This window comes from Lissotriton helveticus, chromosome 1_1, assembly GCF_964261635.1.
Source record: "Lissotriton helveticus chromosome 1_1, aLisHel1.1, whole genome shotgun sequence".
NCBI lineage: Eukaryota > Metazoa > Chordata > Amphibia > Caudata > Salamandridae > Lissotriton > Lissotriton helveticus.
In genome coordinates, this window is record NC_136057.1 from 1,497,452,672 (window position 1) to 1,497,471,881 (window position 19,210).

A 19,210-nucleotide genomic window follows, 5' to 3' on the forward strand; every position below is an offset into this window, starting at 1 on the left:
ATTCACTATTAGGACATGCCACACACATCAGTGCATGTCCTACCTTATTCTTACAGTGCACCCTGCCCTTGGGCCTTCATTAGGGGTGTCTGATATGAAGAAAATGGAAGGTTTAGGGACTGGCAAGTGGGTGCACTTGCCAAGTCAACATGGCAGTACTAGACTGCACACAGGCACTGCAATGGTTGGCCTGAGACACACTTTACAAGCTGCTTCTGTGGGTGGCACAACCAGTGCTGCAAGCCCACCAGCAGCATTTGACTTACAAGGCCTGGGGACACATGGTGCACTGTACTAGGGTCTAAAAATTAAATCAAATAACCCAATCATGGAGTCACTAATCAATACATCAATTTAACATAGGGAGCACTTGCACTGTGTCACTGAATAGCAGTGGCACAGTGCCCAAAGCATCTAACCAGCAAACCAGATCAAAAACAGAGGAGGCAATCAGTAAAAAATGGAAGGGAGACTCACGCCAATGATACCAGGTCTAGCACGTTTCCCCTCCAGCTGAAATTTTGGGAAAACTACTCTTCTAGAACTACTAGTCTTCAGGGCGTCAAAAGCCTTCTAACAGGTGTCAGTCCAGTTCACTTTCTTGGGCTGCTTCCTTGAAGTCAGCTCAGTCAAGGGTGCAACAATCTTGCCACCCCCCTTGACAAACCTGCTGTAGTACCCCGTGAGTCCTAAAAGGCTCTCACCTTCGTCTGGGCCGTTGGGGGTTCCCATTCCAGGATGCTATCGATCTTGGGCTGTAGGGGTGCCACCAGGCCGCTCACTACCTGGTACCCCAAGTACACCACGGAACCCTGCCGGATCTGGCATTTACTCGCCTTGATCGTGAGTCCTGCCTTTCGCTGTGCCATCAACACTTCCCAGAGGTGGCGTAGATGTTCTTCCCAACTGGTGCTGAACACTGCAATGTCATCCAGGTAGGCAGCACTGAAATCCTCCAGTCCAGCCAAGACCTGGTTGACCAACCTCTGAAAGGTGGCAGGGGCATTCTTCATCCCAAAGGGCATAACCCGGAATTGGTAGTGCCCATCTGGTGTGTAGAATGCTGACCTCTCTTTGGCCCCATCAGTCCAGGTGATCTGCCAGTACCCAGATGTCAAATCAAACATGCTGAGGTACCGTGCAGCCCCTAACCGATCAATGAGCTCATCAGCTCTGGTGATTGGGTGAGCGTCATTCCTGGTGACTGAATTGAGTCCTTGGTAGTCCACACAGAACCGGAGTTCAGGTGTGGCACCAGGTGTGGCAGCCTTTGGGACCAAGACCACTGGGCTGGCCCAAGGACTGTTAGCAGACACAAGCACCCGTAAGGCAAACCTCTTGGAGACCTCCTCCTTCATGTAAGCTCTGACCCAGTCAGTCACTCTGTAAGCCTTGTGCTTCACAGGAGGACTGTCCCCAGTGTCCACATCATGGACGCTCCACTCAGTGACACCAGGAACCAGGGAAAACAAATCTGAGTATTGCCCCAACAGTTGGCGACAATCTTGCTGCTGTTCAGGGGTCAGTGTGGCAGAGAGGCTGACACCATCCACTGACCCATCTTGCTCTGTTGCAGACAGGAGGTCTGGAAGAGGCTCTGTGTCCTCTTCCATTCCATCATCTGTAGCTAGGAGCATACCCACTTCGGACCTTTCTAAGTGGGGCTTCAGGCGGTTAACATGCAGGGCCCACAAAGGGTTCCTAGGAGACCGCAAGCTCACCAAATAGGTGACATCACTCTTGCGCTCCACCACCTCAAATGGTCCGGTCCACCTGTCCTGGAGCGCACAAGGCTGTATAGGGGCCATGACCCAAACTTTCTGTCCAGGTTGAAGCTCAATCAGAGTGGCATTCTGATCATACCACCACTTCATTTCCACCCGACTGGCTTCCAGATTCGCCTGGGCGAGTTGTCTGAATCGCCAAGTCTGGTTCCTGAAGGCCAGCATGAAACTATATACATCCTGGGAGGTTTCCTGGGAGATTGCTCCCAGCCTTCCTTGACCAGACTCCAAGGTGCTCTTACAGGGTGTCCATTCAGCAGTTCAAAGGGCGGAACCCTAGGGACTTCTGTAGCACCTCACGGTAAGCATAAAGAAGGCATGGCAAGAGGACGTCCCACTTAAGCCTCATAGGTTCCTCAAGACCCATAAGCATGCCTTTAAGGGTCCGGTTGAATCTCTCAACCAGCCCATTACCTGCTACGCCCCTCCAGATTCAGAAGTGTAGCTTCAGCCCTAATAAGAGACTCTCTACTGACCCTACGGGCCGCTGCACAGAAGGAGATGTCCACCCTGTGAAGAGTGGGCTTCATTGCCTCCCAAAGAGATTCTGCCACAGGCACCGACCCTACTTTATGGGATAGATATTGATCAATGGCTTCTTCCATACGGTCCCTGTATTCTTCATTCTGAAGATTCCATGTGGAGAGGTGCCACCGGAAAGGCCCATGTGCCAGTCCAGTTTGCAGAGTAATGGCCACCGGTGAATGATCCGAGAGCCCACAGGGGAGAATATCCGCCTCAACCACCTTGTCAGCAATGTCCCAGGAGACAAAAATGCAATCAGTGCGGGAAAAGGCGTCATGGACCTCTGAAAGGTAAATGTGGCCCTGGGTTCTGCTGTGTAACCTGCACCATGGATCTACCCAATCATGGCCTACCACCAGTGAGTAAAGCTTGGTGGGGAGGTGAGCCACTGGGGCCCCACGCTGGCCTCCACCAGTCGAGGACAACATCCACCACATCATTCCAGTCCCCACCAGCAACTGCCAGGCCCTCTGGAATGTCCGCCCACACAGTCACAAGTTAGTGGCAGTGGGGCATAGACTCTGCTCAATATCTATCAATCAATCAATCAAAGCATTTATATAGCGCGCTACTCACCAGGAGGGGTCTCAAGGTGCTTGGGGGGGGGGGGGGGGGGGGGGGGGGGGGTCTGCTACTGCTTGAAGAGCCAGGTCTTGAGTTGCTTCCTGAAGGAAAGGTGGTCCTGGGTCAGTCGGAGGTAGGTGGGGAGGGAGTTCCAAGTCTTGGCTGCCAGGTAGGAGAAGGATCTTCCTCCGAAGGTGGCTCTGCGGATGCGTGGGACGGCAGCGAGGGCGAGGCTGGTGGAGCGTAGCTGGCGGGTGGGAGTGTAGAAGGTCAGGTGGTTGTTGAGGTACCTGGGGCCCAGGTCGTGGAGAGCCTTGTGCGCGTGGGTGAGGAGTCTGAACGTGATACTCTTACTGACGGGAAGCCAGTGCAGGTCTCTTAGGTGTCCGGAGATGTGGCTGTGTCGGGGGATGTCCAGGATGAGTCGTGCGGAGGCATTCTGGATTCGTTGGAGCCTTTTCTGAAGTTTGGCTGTGGTTCCGGCGTAGAGGGTGTTCCCGTAGTCCAGACGGCTGGTGACGAGTGCCTGGGTGACCGTCTTCCTGGTTTCGGTGGGGATCCACCGGAAGATCTTTCGAAGCATACGCAGGGTGTTGAAACTAGATGACGAGACGTCGTTGACTTGTCTGGTAATCGAGAGGGAGGAGTCCAAGATGAAGCCCAGGTTGCGTGCGTGGTCCGTTGGCTTGGGAGCGGTGCCCAGGGCAGGGGGTCACCAGGAGTCGTCCCAGGCGGAGGGTGATGATCCCAGGATGAGGACTTCTGTCTTGTCTGAGTTCAGTTTCAGGCGGCTGTTCTTCATCTATTCGGCGACGTCTTTCATCCCTTCGTGTAGGTTGGTTCTGGCGGTGGCTGGGTCGTTTGTGAGGGAGAGGATCAGCTGGGTGTCGTCGGCGTAGGAGATGATGATGATGTTGAGGTTGTGTTGGCGTGCGATGGCTGCGAGGGGGCTCATGTAGACATTGAAGAGGGTGGGGCTGAGTGATGATCCTTGTGGTACGCCGCAGATGACTTTGGTGGCCTCGGATCTGAACAGGGGCAGGTGGACCCTCTGGGTTCTTCCAGTGAGGAACGAGATGATCCATTCCAGTGCCTTCTCTTGGATTCCGATGTTGTTGAGACGCTGCACCAGGGTGCGGTGGCAGACCGTGTCGAAGGCTGCGGAGAGGTCCAGGAGGATGAGGGCCGCTGTTTCCCCGTTGTTGAGCAGGGATCTGATGTCATCTGTGGCTGCGATGAGGGCGGTCTCGGTGCTGTGGTTGGCACGGAAACCGGACTGCGAGTGGTCGAGTGATCCGTTCGTCTCGAGGCAGGCGGCCAGTTGACTGTTGATGGTCTTCTCGATGACCTTGGCCGGGAAAGGAAGGAGCGAGATGGGACGGTAGTTCTTCAGGTCGGTGGGGTCCACCGCTGGTTTCTTAAGGAGGGCGCTGAGTTCGGCGTGTTTCCAGCTCTCCGGGAAGGTGGCGGTGTTGAAGGAGGTGTTGATGATGTCCCGGAGTTGGGGTGCGATGGAGTCAGCTTTGTTGAAGACTTGGTGGGGGCAGGGGTCGGTTGGCGATCCGGAGTGGATGGTGTTCATCACGAGGGTGGTGTCCTCGGTGCTGACCATAGTCCAGGCGCGGAGGGTGGTGGTGGGGGTGTTGGCTCGGTGTTAGGGAGCGTGGTCTGTGCGTCGAAGCTGTTGTGTATGTCGGTGATCTTGCTGTGTAGGAACGAGGCGAGGGAGTGATGTCGTTGTTTCCGGCGCTGGGGTTGGAGAGCTCTTTGACGATGTTGAAGAGTTCCTTGCTGTTGTGGGCGTTGTTGTCCAGTCGGTCCTTGAATGCTGTCTTCTTGGTGGTGCGGATCAGGTGGTGGTGTTTGCGGGTGGTGTGCTTGAGGGCAGTCATGTTGTCTGTGGTCTGGTTGTTGCTCCAGGCTTTCTCGAGGGTGCGGCAGTTCTTCTTGGAGTTCTTGAGTTCCTCGGTGAACCAGAAGGCTTTCTTGCTGCCGGGTCTGCTGGGAGGGGTCTTCAGTGGTGCGAGGTCGTCTGCGCAGTTGGTGATCCACTGTGTGAGGTTGCGGGCTGCTTCGTTGGGGTCCGTTGTGCTGGCGGGAGGGTTCTGGCTGAGGCAGGTGGTGAGCTGGTCGTCGGTGATCTTGTTCCAGCTCCTGCGAGGAGCCTGTTGCGGGTGGTGGTGGGTCGTGGTTCTTCTGAAGCTCAAGTGGATGCAGCTGTGGTCAGTCCAGTGGAGTCCGGTGGAGTGGCTGAAGGAGATGTGCTTGCTGGAGGAGAAGACGGGATCAAGCGTGTGGCCGGCGCAGTGGGTGGGGGTGTCCACCAGTTGCTTGCGTCCGAGGTTGTTGAGGTTGTCCAGCAGGGTGGTGGTGTTGGTGTCGTTGTTGTTCTCCAAGTGGAAATTGAAGTCCCCTAGGAGGATGTAGTCAGCGGAGGGGAGGGCGTGCGGGCTGATGAAGTCTGCGATGCCTTCGCTGAATCGTGTGCGTGGTCCTGGGGGTCTGTAGATGAGGGTTCCTCTGAGGGTCGTCTTGGGGTCGGTGTGTATCTGGAAGTGGAGGTGTTAAGCGGCGGTGAGGGTGTCGTCGGAGTTGGTCGTGATGCGGATGGTGTTCTTGTGTACGATGGCGATGCCTCCTCCTATCTGGTTGGCGCGGTCCCTCCTGATGATCTTGTACCCGTCCGGGATGGCGATGTCGGGGGCCGAGGAGGCGTTCATCCAGGTTTCCGTGAGGAAGGCGACGTCTGGTGATGTTCTATCGAGGAGGTTCCAGAGTTCCACGGCATGTCTGTGGCTGTGAATATCACAGACTCGCCTCCCACTGCGCCCTGGAGGAGAAGGTACCGACCCTGCGTGTCACCCCATGTCTTAGTATGAATGTAAGGGACTTGTCGTGAATAAGGACTGCGACTCCCCGGGACCCCCACACAAAGCCTGAATATAACACTTGTATGTTTCCAACGCGTTGGAAACACAATGCCTTTGTCCCCATGAGGTGTGTCTCCTGCAGCATTAAAATATCAGCACTGGCGCGCTTCGCTTGTTTAAGGATTGCTCCGCGCTTAATCTTGTCCAGCGCCCCCCTGACATTTCAACTCAGTATAGGTAAGGACCCCATAGAATCCAACGGTCTACCCAATATAGCTGCCATGTGAGGGCTTCAGGAGTATGGAGAACACTGGTGTCTTGAGATAAGTAGCTCAGCAAGGCCCCGACATGTAATTGATTAGTGCGATTAAAAACATCAACTCCCCTGAACAACCCAACCAACCCCCTTCCCCCCACCCTATACCTCAATAACCGTGAAGTATCTGTTGCGGCGTGCAGAGCAGGCTGACTCCAACAGGAGCTATCCCCCTCACCCGTCAGTGGCTCCCCAACTTACAGCCCATCGTCCTCTGGCCCCTGTCCCTGACTGTAAATGTCCAGCAGAGTTACAGGCCATCTTTGGTCTCCTGCGGCCAGCTCCAAGCACCTGCGGGCTTTAAATGTTTAAACACAAACAAAAGTCAATCAGCTTGTGCCGCTTGTCTCGAGTCAGAACCCCTTCGTGCCGAGGCATCACCTGACCTGGACCTCCTTCTAGACCTGGTTTGCCTAGACCCCTTCCCCTTGACATTAGGCAAAATTTGAGCCGCCGTGCTCGAGGACGAATAACAGTCCCTCCCAGGCGGCGAATGAGGGGGCAGCCGAACTGTCTCATCCGTCCACTGGAACACCTCCTCTGGGGAATCGAAAAAGTGAGTGCGAGAACGATAAACGACCCGCAACCGGGCCAGATAGAGCAATGCATACGGGAGCTTGAGCTTTTGCAAACGGGCCTTGACCGCTAGGTATGATTGCCGCTGCTGCTGGACCAGTTTAGTATAGTTAGGGAATATCAGGATGGGGGCATTGTCGTACAGCAAGGGTTCTTTGGCCCTGGCCTGTTTTAGGATAGCGTCCCTGTTAGATTTGGGGGTCTCTGGTTGGCACAGGTAGGTACTTGTGAGAAATAGGGACCTCCTCCTCTAGTCAGGATAAGGGGATTACACTCCTAAAATAACCCCTGCTCACCCCCTTGGTAGCTTGGCACGAGCAGAAGGGCTTTACTTCAGAGGTGTTGTAAGTTAAGCATGTGTGACCACACACAGTAACCCAGTGACAACACTACAAATGGACACCACACAGGTTTTATATCAAAAATAGGTAGACTTTATATAGAGTTACCACAAGACCATAAAGGACACAAATACACACTATGATTACTTTATGATGGTAGATTTAAGATTAGTTCAGTTCTTAGATGCGACACTCTGCGTCAATGTACCTTAAGTTGCGTTGCGCTTCTACAGCAAGCAATGGCGCAGCGATGGGAAATGCGGCAAAGTTCAGATACAAAGAAATAAAGACGTGAAGATCTTCCAGATGCGGCACGCTTCTCGGGGGATGCGAGAAGTTCTCGGTTCGATGCGTGGACTACAGCGGCGACATCCAAGATGCGACGGCAGCAGCTTCAGCAGCGACACTCTTGTCCCAAGATTCGTGAAGCTTCCGCACGATGCGACAACTGCAGCGGCGACATCCAAGATGCGATGGCAGCGGCGACATCCAAGATGCGATGGCAGCAGCTCCGACGGCGGCTCGCTTCTCAGGGATGTGAGGTGTTCTTGGTCGATGAGGTGCAATGCGACAGTTCCAGCAGCGACACCCTCCTTCGGAGTTGCGACGGCAGGCACGGCGACACGCTCCGACCTCATTGCGAGATTCTTCTCCTGATGTGGTGCATTGCGACAACTACAGCGGCAACACCCTCCTTCGGAGTTGCGATGGCGACACGCTTCCTCTTCGTTGCGGCGGCGACACGCTTCCTCTTCGTTGCGGCACGCTTCTCTCTGATGCGGTGCAGTGCGACAGTTCCAGCGGCGACACATTCCTTCGGAGTTGCGACGGCAGGCACAGTGACGGCGACACGCTTCTTCTCGTTGAGGCGCGCTTCCAGCTCCTTGCGGCACGCAGTTCCTCAGAAGGCCTAAAAACAGCAGCAGACACTTCCAAAAGAACTCTGGGGAGCTAGGGGTTGAAGTCTGTTGTCCCTGCGACTTCAGCAGAAGGCAAACTCTTTTCCAAGCCCTTGGAGATCCTTCACAAGTTGAAAGCAAAGTACACAAAGTTCCTTTCTCCTTCCTTTGGCAGTAAGGCAACCACTGCAGGCCAATCCCCCAAGCAGTACTTCAGCTTGGGAATAGTCTCTCCTCAGTTTCTTCAGGTTCCTCTCCTCAGTAAAGGTTTCTTCCTGTAGTCCCAAAGTGATCTAATTTCATGGGATCAGGGTCCCAATATTTATACCCCAAAATCCTTTGTTCTCTGAGGGGAGAGGGGCCTTTGCCCAGTCCAAACCAGTTCTGAGGCACTCTGTTTACTGGACTTCTCCTTTCCTTTCACAGTGCAGGGCATAAACATCAGACTCCCCACAGGAGGTGGAGCCATGATTGTGGAAGGCAAGTACAGTCCTGGAGCACTTTGTTTACAGGACTCCTTCTCTTCTTTCAGTGTACAGGGCAGAGACATCCGCCGCTCCCCAGGAGGTGGAGCCAGCATTGTGGAAGGCAGGCACAGCCCTATTCAAGGTTCAGGTGCCACTCCTGTCTCTTGGAATCCCCCAGCCCTGTCACTCACAAAACCAGACAAAGGAATACACAACCTAGCAGAGGCAGGTGTGAATGGTTAGACAAGCAAATACCTACTTTCTAAAAGTGGTATTTGCAAACACAGAATATTAAAATAAACTTTACTAAAATTTTTATTTTATTATTCTGAGTTCAGGCATACTAAACTTGAATTTCTACCATGTTCTCCGAGTTTGTTTGGATTATAAAATGTAATAATTCTAACAGCCCATTCTGGCCTATGCAGAACAGGTAGCCTTGCAATAGTGAAAAACAAAAATGGCTGTAATTCACTATTAGGACATGCCACACACATCAGGGCTTGTCCTACCTTATACTTACAGTGCACCCTGCCCTTGGGCCTACCATAGGGGTGACTGATATGAAGAAAAGGGAAGGTTTAGGGACTGGCAAGTGGTTGCACTTGCCCAGTCAGCATGACAGTACCAGACAGCAAGCAGGCTCTGCAATGGCAGACCTTAGACACATTTTACAAGGCTGCTTCTGTGGGTGGCACAACCAGTGCTGCAAGCCCACCAGCAGCATTAGGATTTACACGCCCTGGGCACACTCAGTCCACTGTACTAGGGTCTGACAAGTAAACCAAATAGCCAAACATGAAACCACTGATTAATACATCAATTTACAATAGGAAGTACTTGCACTGTGGCACTGGACAGCAGTGGCACAGTGCCCAAATCATCTAACACCAGCAAAAATACATGAGGCAACAACAAAAATGGAAGGGAGACCCACGCCAATCGTGCCAGGTCTAACAGTCCCTATCGTGATAATTACGCAATTTCGCAATCACTGGTCGCGGGCGAGCTTCCGGCGGGGGCTTCTGCATCAGGGCCCTGGGGACACGCTCAAACACAAAGCATTTGGATAGGGAATCCGAAGGTAGCCAACTCTCCAACCACTGGGTAAGAAACCACTCCATTTCTCTGAACTCGCACCCCTTCGGAAAGCCAGCAAAGCGGACATTGTTGCGGCACGCCCGGCCCTCGGCATCCTCCACCCTTGACGCAAGGCCCCGCTGGGTGCTCTCCAAGGATGACACTCGCTGTTGCAGGGTGGTAATCACATCCTCCACCCAGGAGATTCTCGTCTCAGTCTCTGTGATTCGTGTCACCGCATTCCGCAGGTCCTGACGCAATAGCATAACGTCATAACCCACTGCCCCTATTTTGGCATCAAGCCCGCCCCAGGACTGTGTACTGGCCGCCAGGAGGGCGGCATTGTCCGGTACGTCTCCCTGGGTCCAACCCGATGCCGCCGCAGGGGCCCTAGGGCCAGCAAATGTATCCAGTGTGCTCTGCTTGGACGAGCTCCCTCCGGGTCTGTCCCTCGTCATGGTGGACCAAGCGTTCCCTCACACCGCCAACACCAGGTGGTCCGCCACCGGCACGCCTGTCTCTCACCAACGGATCAACACGGGTGACTTAAGGGTGGCGGCGGCGCCTGACAGCAGCCCACGCGGCTCTATCCAGTCGCCAGATCGACCACCATAAAGATAGGGCCCAAGAGACCTACACAGGACCACCATTAGACAGGCAAGCTGCCCAGCCCACACCAGAGCATGAATCCCCGTAGTCCGGCAGGCCTCAAGCGGGGGGGACATAGGAGACCCCTGCAGGCCCAGGCACCAGAGGCGAGACATGCAGGCAGGCCCGCCAATCTGCCCGGACCCCAATACACCAAGTGTCTGAACTCTGCGCCCCCAAGCAGTGTTCTCAAGGCCGACAAATCCCAGCGACCAGTAGCGTGTGGGGGGGGGGGCAGGGAGGACCCCAGAATGTCCAGAGACATGATGTTACACCAGAATAGCAGGGCTCTCCTCACAATGGCCGCCGACTGCAGGCCCGACTATGAAACGTGGGGAACCCCTCAAATATCTGCATGCCCGCCATGAGGTGCCCCCAGGAGGGGCAGGATGTATATTTGACGGTGGTCTCCAGCCAACAGCCCCAGGCGGCCTGAAAATGCTGCCGAACCCCCACACTGACCGGGGGGGAACCTGCACCAGGCACTGGTTCACATACAGTCACAAGCCCCCCACGGCCATCCATGGAGAGGCAGCAAACTCAGGATAGTCTACTCACTCGGTGTCCTGCAAGCCAAGGCACCCCGCTGCGGTCCGAACCGGCCTCCGAGCGGGGAGGATCAATCCTGTGACAGGCTGGGGCGAAGGATAGAATCCGGCTGGTATGTGGGGCCCTCGCAGCACACCCAGAAAGGGCCGCTCAGCCGCCGCGACTCCAAGCTCACCAGGGAAGCCTCGTGCTAGGCCGCGGGCCCCACGCCACATGCAGGTTCCAGCAGCAGCGATCGCCTCCGCAACGCCGCCCCAGTACTTCACGCCGGGCAGGCGCCGGTGCTTACTACGCTGCCAACTCCTGAAGGCTCCAAATGCAGGGCACCGAGCCACAAAAGATGGATCCACAGCACCACCGGGAGGACAAGCACTCCGCGGCCTGTGCGGCGCAAAATGGCGGCGTCTGCACCAGGCATCCCCGGATCACGCCCACTCTACCCCCGCCAACCGATCCGACCGCCGAGCGCAGTGGGGGGACAAGAGCACAGCTGAGGACAGGCTTAGAGTAGGGGAGGTGGAAGTCCCACTCAGCGCCACCGGGCGGGGCAGATCAGCCACCGCAGCTCCTCCCTCACCTGAGATCTCCGGCAGAGCCGCACTCTAGCTTCACCACCTCGCCACAGCAGGATATGGCGGAGATCTGAAATCGCCCAGAGAAGCGGCACCAAGTCTCTACACCGCAGTTAGTAGCCGTGCGGCAGATGTTGTAGCCGGAGGAGCAGGATTAATGCAGGATAATGCAGCGGGCTGGACGGAGCTTACTTAGCACACATCCCCCTACTGAAGTGGTGTTTTTAAATGCTTTACATACCTGTCTTTGAAGTTAAGCCTGCCTGCTCGCAGCCACGTTACCAAGGGTTGAGCATAGGAATAATTTTCTAAGACCTATTCTGAGCCCTATACTGTATTAGTGGCCTTATTGCCAGTGGCAGATCTACATTTGCCCCTACCAATAATTCACTTTCCAACAGATTCACACTGCAAAACTAAATGGTTACTTACCAGTAGGAGTAGTTTTGCAACTTAAAGAATTTTCTGGATTCACATGCGACCCACCTGGCCTCCCCTACAAGGAAAAGCAACACGTGGAGAAGCAAATGATTACATCCGTTATTTAATAAGCATCTCAAGGACTACAGATTTAAAATAAGAACAGAAAAAAGAATAGGAAGATGGCTACCATGCATGTGGCCTCCAGGATACCATCTGACATCACACAGGGGGACGTACCTAGCACCAAAACAAAAACAGCGACCAAAACACACAAAAAAAACACAACTCCGGACCCGACCCCTAGATGGCGGAATAATACACAGCATGTGAATCCAGAAACTTTTTCAAGCTGCTAATCTACTCCTACTGGTAAGTAACCGTTTTGTTATCTGTGTAATGGAGAGAGCACTTGAATACGTTTCCACTTTAAAGTAATCTTTGAAGCAGTAAAATCTGGTTTTGATTCCCCGCAAAGTGTGGGTGACAAAAGGGCATTTTTTCTACTGAATTACTTTAAAAAGTGAAAGGTACCAGTAGATTTGTCCTGAACTGGACGACCAGAAATGCATTTTAAATACATTTAAAAAGTAAATAAAACAGAATCCTGTTGCCTTTGCCAATTTCTTTTGGAAATGCTGTGCAGTGTCGGGAAGAAACTATGCAGCATGGCCAAAAGTGTATAAAAGAATAAACTTCATGACAGGGCTGCCCCATTTTGTAGGTATGCCCCTGCGGGATGTGTGTGTGTGATTACGCATTCATTCTTACTAAAGGACTCCGGCTATATTTTTTTAAGTTCACAGTTCTGAGTAGGAACAGTAATTTAAAAAAACTAGAGCGAAATCTATATATTTTTTTATATTGCTGTAGGCCAGTCGCAACTTGATTTCTAGTCCTACCCCCTCCAAAAAATAAGTTGTGGATGTGAGAGACAATGGACTCATTGGGGGAAAGCAGTGGAAGGGGATGAGAGCGAGACTAAGCAACACATGAGGGACTGCAACACAGGGTGATGGGAGGAGCTCCCAAGTGAGAAAGCAACACTGTGTGGTAAAGAGGCAGGGAGCTAGGTTGGGGGAAAGCACATAAGAGAGACCTTGCAACATGAGAGAGACAGAAACACGAAGTGGGTGTGAGCGGCACATGAGGGAGAGAGCTGGGAAACAGATGTACTCACATGGAGTTTTTACCATAAAGAAAAGAGTTGTTTCCTAAAATTGAGTAGTGGAAGGATAGAAACCTGCTAACTAGAAAGATAGTGGCGATTATGCTGCAAGTGAGGAACAAATGCAAGATGTTCATGCTTGGAAAAGGAAAACCATTAAAGAAGAAGAAAGCAAATGAGAGTGAAAATAAAGCCAACATTGGTGACCAGTGAGTGAAATGTAAGCCTCTGTGAGTTCTTGGTAAGCCCACAAGTATGTATTTTGCAACCAGACAGCTTGAGCTATGTGGTAGGCTCAACCTTGAAATGACTCCTGCAAGCTAGCATTCTAGTCCTACATCAGTTTAGGAGAATGTATTCTAAAGTCCCTTATAAATAGACAGGAGGACAGCACTGTTATCTCTACCTGACAAACTACTTGTGACTAATGCAGTACCTGTACCAAAACACCTGACCACTGAATGCTTTATGCCATGATAGATGCCCCTGCAGCATTGCTCGCTAACCCCATGAAACGCCAGATCTATGCCGTTTCCTTAACATGTTTCAACACCCTCTGCAAGTTCGCAAGACGTTCAAGTGGATTGCCCAGACTCCAGGAAAATCATCACCCACTTACTCATCACCAGCCGACTAGACTACGGCAAGGCCCTCTATGCCGGAATTTAAAAAAAACCTCCTCCTCAAAATCCAGACTATACAGAATGCTGCAGCTAGACTTATCCTCGATATCCCACAACACAACCACATCACCCAACACCTCAGCGACCTCCACTGGCTCACTGTCGAAAAAAGAATAACCTTTAAGCTGCTCACACACGCCTACAAAGCCCTCCACAACACCTGACCGCAATAACTCAACAACAGAAACTCCTTCCACGCCCCCAAGAGAAACCTCTGCTCAGTCAACCTTGCCCTAGCCACTGTCCCTCGCTTCTACAGGACCAAAGCTACCTCACAGCCAAGACCTGGAACAAACTCCCCCTTCACCTCCGACGGAGCCTCACACTGCACCAATTCAGAATGGACCTCAAGACCTGGCTCTTCGATTGACCCTAATGTGGCAGCCCCTCCCCAGTGTCTTAAGACCCTCGCGGGGGAGTAGTGCACTCTATAAAACCCCTGATTGATTGAAACATGTACCTAGTCTCAATCTCACCTATTTTTCCTTTATCTCTGGAGTGACCAGATGACTCCTTGGCACTGCTTACACAGTATTTCCTGATTGAGAAATAGAGTGAAAGTAACTTTATTTGGTTATTTCTAACCATAAAGTGCATGACTTGCGTACAATAATTAATTAAAACCCAATATAAATGTATAAAATCAGTTTTCATATTGCTTCTTCATTGCCAAGGCTTGATCTGCCCCTATTTTAAAATAATGTGTACATTACGTACAGTCAGATTTCTTAAAATAGATTATTGAGGGGAAGGTTCCTGTTAATCCCTAACCGATTTAGATTTTGACACTGTGGAGTTGTTCGTTCACCAGATATACAAATGTTCTCCACGCCATGCCAGAGGAAAGGAGACACCACCAAATCAACTGACGATTTCTTCCCTGCAGGTGGGGATATTCAGTTAGAAAAAATTGTTTAAAAAGCATCTTCCTTTGAACCATAACTGTTGGACATGTGCACAAAAGGTGACATATTGAATGCAGTTATTGAATGCAGTTTGTAACTGCATAAGCGGCAATTTAAGTCTGGTGGCCTCTCCGTCCAAGTCCATGTTCCAGACTGGGTTTTTAGCGTACAGCTCACAGCACACAGCAATGTGGAATCTTTAGGCTCAGTTAAAGACAAGTTAGACTTACACTCCCACAATGTAGGGTTACTAAATAGAGGGGATATTGTATTCAGAGACAAAAAGTAAGTTTTCTTTCTAGGAAATGCAGTTGTGCAGATAAGTAGACCTTTAATAGGAAGACACTTTTTTTATGGTTACTACCATTCAAGAATAAATGAGTCCCTTCTTGAGTAGTTACAAGTTGGATTACGGTTCTCTTTTGTGTAGTATATACTAGAAAGGCAAAATTAAACACCTTTGTGTAATCTGCTTTGTCTTGCACCCTTTTGAGCAAGAGCAATGGGTTTGTTTTCCAAACGAGTAAGATCAAGGTTGCAGCACCTCCCCCAAATGCCACCACCCCACCCCTCAGCGTATGCAACCTTCAACTGAGATGTTCCATCTAAAAATGAGGTTATGAGCAGAATTCATGTTTTTTTTTTAAACAGAGGAATTAACATATTTGTTCATCCCCAATTACAATACCGGTAAAGCTGTTAATTTTATATAGTAGTTTAACACCAAAGAGGTGCTTTTCTGAGGCGTGGCATACATTCACAGGCATATGTCATTTTTATTAGGGATACCTGCTATGAGATATTATGTTTGAGAATGAGAAAGCTCAAATGGCAGCAACTACCAACCTGTCCCGCTTTATGCAATTTCAATTTTAGCTCTTCTTTTCCAAGAAGATCCTTGCAAAATTTGATTTGGTAACTTATTTCAAATCCTTTTTATTGGAGAATGCAAATAATACAGAAAATACAAGTAATACCAAAGAAGAAGGAGTCCGAGAATAATGCATGGTTGAATATCAGAGGTACTATCAGGAAAGTAATATAGCCAGGATACATAACACGTAAGAGAAAGATGTAGCACATCATACACGGACAATTCCAATTGAAAGGCATTATACATAACATCCATGCATAAAATATTGGTCCTGTGTAACAGGTGCAATGAAATAAAGGGGGAGAAAGGAGAGAGAGGAGAAGAAGGGAGATAGGCAAAGAGAGGGGAGGAGCCTAGGGAAGGGAGCAGAGGGGAGAGAAGATAGAAAGTGAGTAAGTGAGACAGCAGCAACATGACATAAGCCAATTGTCTTAGGTCAGGACAGTAAGGTTGCAATTCCGGAAAAATGAACATTGTGACACCAGTTACGGGGCGTGAGACAAGATGTACAACATCCGGGTTAGCCTAAGGTGGGTCGTAACAGAGCTCTAGCGAATCAAGTAAGCTCCAGAGTTTGGTATGAGTTTTTCGCCAGGGAGATGAGTGAAGGATATCATTATCTGCTCCCCTCAGTGAAGACAACCATTCCTGCCAAAGTTTGAAGGAAACGTCGGAAGGCCTCTTCCATTTGCTCAAAACGACCTTACATGCAAGTGTGAGCATGAGGTCCAATAGATATCTGTCGTGCTCTTTTGTTATTCTCGGGTCAATCGCTCCCAGTAGGACATACGCGAAGTCTCTGGGCGGCTGGAAGTGGAAGGTTCTTTGGATGTAGTTATACATTTTATCCCAGTATTTTTGGAGTAGTGGGCTGTGAAAGAGCATATGTGCCAGGTTGCCTACGTGGGATTTACAGCTCCAGCAGAGGGGATTATCAAGGAGCTTGAGCTTAAAGAGTTTTGTTGCCGTCCAGTACTATCTGTTTATTAACATAAACTTGGTCTCTGAAAGTATCGGTGATATTTTATTATAGAAAGGAGTGAGATGGATCTTATCCCAGTCAAATATCAAGTTGGAGGAGTTAGGCTCCGTTTCCCAGTCCCGTTGGCACTTTCTGTGGGCTTTCTGAGGCATGGGAGAGAGGATTTTGTAAACTTTCGACACCATATGACCCATTGACATGAGTTAGAATAATTTATTGCAAAGTGTGGGTACGCATGGTGAGATGGCTCTGGCAGAGATAAGGGCTTTAAGGCGTAGGAACCTATAAAAATCAAGCAGTTGGAGGTCATATTGTGATTGTAAGGTGGCAAAAGCTAAAGGTGTGGACCCTTCATATGGATCTTGTAGTGAGTTCAGACCCTTCTTAGACCAGTGTTCCCAAAAGAGGTATTTGCCTTCATCTTTAAAGGCGGGATTGAACCAAAACGAAGTTAAGTTGGATTTAGAGAGTTTTACTTTAGCTTTACAGTGCCTCTCTAGGTTAAGGAGAGCCCTTTTAGTGTTAAGAAAGATATACTTGGATTGGGGAAAGGCTGCGACATCCATAGTCATTATGGCTGAGAGTGGTAAGTTTTTGATGATAGACTTTTCAACTTGGACCCATATAGGAGTATAACCCTGTTGAGCATGGAACCAATTTGCCCCCTGTTTGATTAAATAGGCCGTCTGGTAGCATCTAAAGTTTGGTAAGCCTATTCCCCCTTTATCTTTTGGTAGTTGGAGTTTTCGCAAGAGATTCTTGGCTTTTTCCCTGCCACAAAAATGTATTAAAAATCTTATGTATTTTGGTGAGGAAGTCCTCGGAGAGGAGCATGGGCAACATGCTTATTAAATAATTGACAAGGGGCGTGATAATCATTTTTAGGGTTTCTGCTCTGCCCCGCCAGGACAAAAATTTTGGGGACCAGCCATCCAACAGTGAGGATATCTTTTTATATAGGGAAAGTTCATTAATTTTAAGAGTGCTGATTACGTCTTTCTCAAATTCATTGCCGAGATATTTAAAGCTCTTCGATTGCCAGCAAAGACCAGAATCACTCAAAATGCTCTTATCACCTATATTATTAAGTAATTTTACCTCCGTCTTTGGTAACTTATGACCTACATTTTAATGCATATGTTATTCATTTAAAGCATTTGGAATAGAATTGTATGTTAGAAACCTTTGTGACATGTGTGCAGCAAAATGTTTCCCACCTTTGGGAAAACCATGCTATACATATAATACCGTAATAATTGTTCAAGGCCAAATTGTTTACTTCTCGATTAGGCTGATTTTACAATAGTGTGTTTGATTGCTCTGAACCCATGTCAGTAGTGATAATGCAAGTAATGTTTAACATCTGTTAGTGTCAAAAGGCCCAATCAGTTCAATTTTGTGGTCCTCTTGTGATATCGTCCAGATGCTTCACGAGGCCATCTCCCTCGGAGCGGTGGCTACACTTATATAAAAAATTATGTAGAGAATAGGTATACCTTTCTCAAATATTTTGATCTTGGGGACACCTGGTCACTAACCTGTCTTAGTGAAGAACTCTAATCTTCCCACAAAATGTGCTTCTCAACTCTTCTCATTGGTAGCTTCAGTCATCTGTAAATTGAACTAAAATGCACTAGGGTGAGAGTAGTGAAAAGTACCAAATTGGAAGCAGGAATAAGGTAATGCTGCATTAGAATATAAGAAAAAAGCCACAGATTAATAGCAACTTGTACGGTATCCACATGTCCCAGCCTTTCTCAGTAGGAATGTACAGTATTGTGAGAGCTGTGCTTGTTACTTAAACGGTAATCATTTTTGGATGACATATGAATGCAATCGCAGGCATCCATGGATTTTTTTCCAGTGATGGGATTGAATGTCTATTAAGGCTGTCAATTTATTTTCTTTTTGAAGCCACAACAGATCTCGTGTCAAGGTTTCGGTGCACATTGAAGAGCACTCTCCTGAATCCAGATCCAGCATGTCGACCACCTTTGTCGAATTTACTGTCCAATGAATTTTTCAGGTGATGGAGTTCTATAACATTATCTTTGTTTTGTTTAACTTTGACATTCAATTACATCATTTATTAATTAGGATATTGCTTTTAATTGGTGCAGAAAACAATCAAAATCTCAATTTTAGTTAAATCTTATTGAATGAAAAATTCAAATTGAGCATTTTGTTGGCCTCATAGATAAGTTTAATCAGTTCTGAGGATATAAGTGATGTACTCAGAGTGGGATTTGAGCATCATGACATCATTCATTCCTAGTTGATTTCTCATCTGATCTTCACCAAGCTTTGGTAACTGGCTTTTAAATACTTGTTTTTAAAAGTGTAGGCATATAGGGTTTGCTCGTAATTCCATAAAATGTGGGAAGCCCGTACTTTGAGTTTGTGAATGTTTAGGTTGATTACACATTTAATTAAATGCCATTCCTCATTTTTAAGGCCATTCCCTGGAACAGCAGCATGTTTGGTTTTAAATTCAGTCAACCTGCAGCTGTACAACACAACTGTCACAGTATGAAAACCTGCTAAATGCTGTCTTAAGCATGTAGTCTTTTGGTGGGGTGATAGGTATAGTACAAGACTCCCATAGACCATCTTTTGTTTTGGAAAATTTCTGATGCATTTAGAATCAGCATCCACCTAGGAGAGTCCATTCATGGCCTGCCAAGATAGAGGTTGTAAATGTGTGCGTCACGAAAAGGCGTTCTAGTGGAACTTCACCAAAAACTAAGAGATTGCCTCTGCTCGTTGTTGCAAACTGCCTTCAAAGCACTTTTGGGTCTGCAGTGAACATATTAGCGATTTCTAAGCTTTCTTGGCACCAGAGAATGTCCTGCAGGGACTAATACTGTCACAGGTAGTCAATAAATCTTTATTTGGCTTAAGCAGCCATAAAAGAATACAGATAAAAAACATTCAGCACATTAAAAACATAATACATGGGGTAAAGTGCATTTCTAGTAGGTTTAACA

At 49.2% G+C, this 19,210-nt stretch overlaps 1 protein-coding gene across 1 annotated transcript in view; it reads left to right on the forward strand.

Annotated features, from left to right (window-relative positions):
- Positions 1 to 19,210, forward strand: part of SCYL3 (SCY1 like pseudokinase 3) — a 917,463-nt gene that overhangs the window by 163,744 nt on the left and 734,509 nt on the right. Inside the window, exon 5 of the mRNA XM_078686597.1 lies at positions 18,138 to 18,249. Coding sequence (XP_078542723.1) covers positions 18,138 to 18,249 — 112 coding nt within the window. The remainder of the gene's footprint in view (positions 1 to 18,137; positions 18,250 to 19,210) is intronic.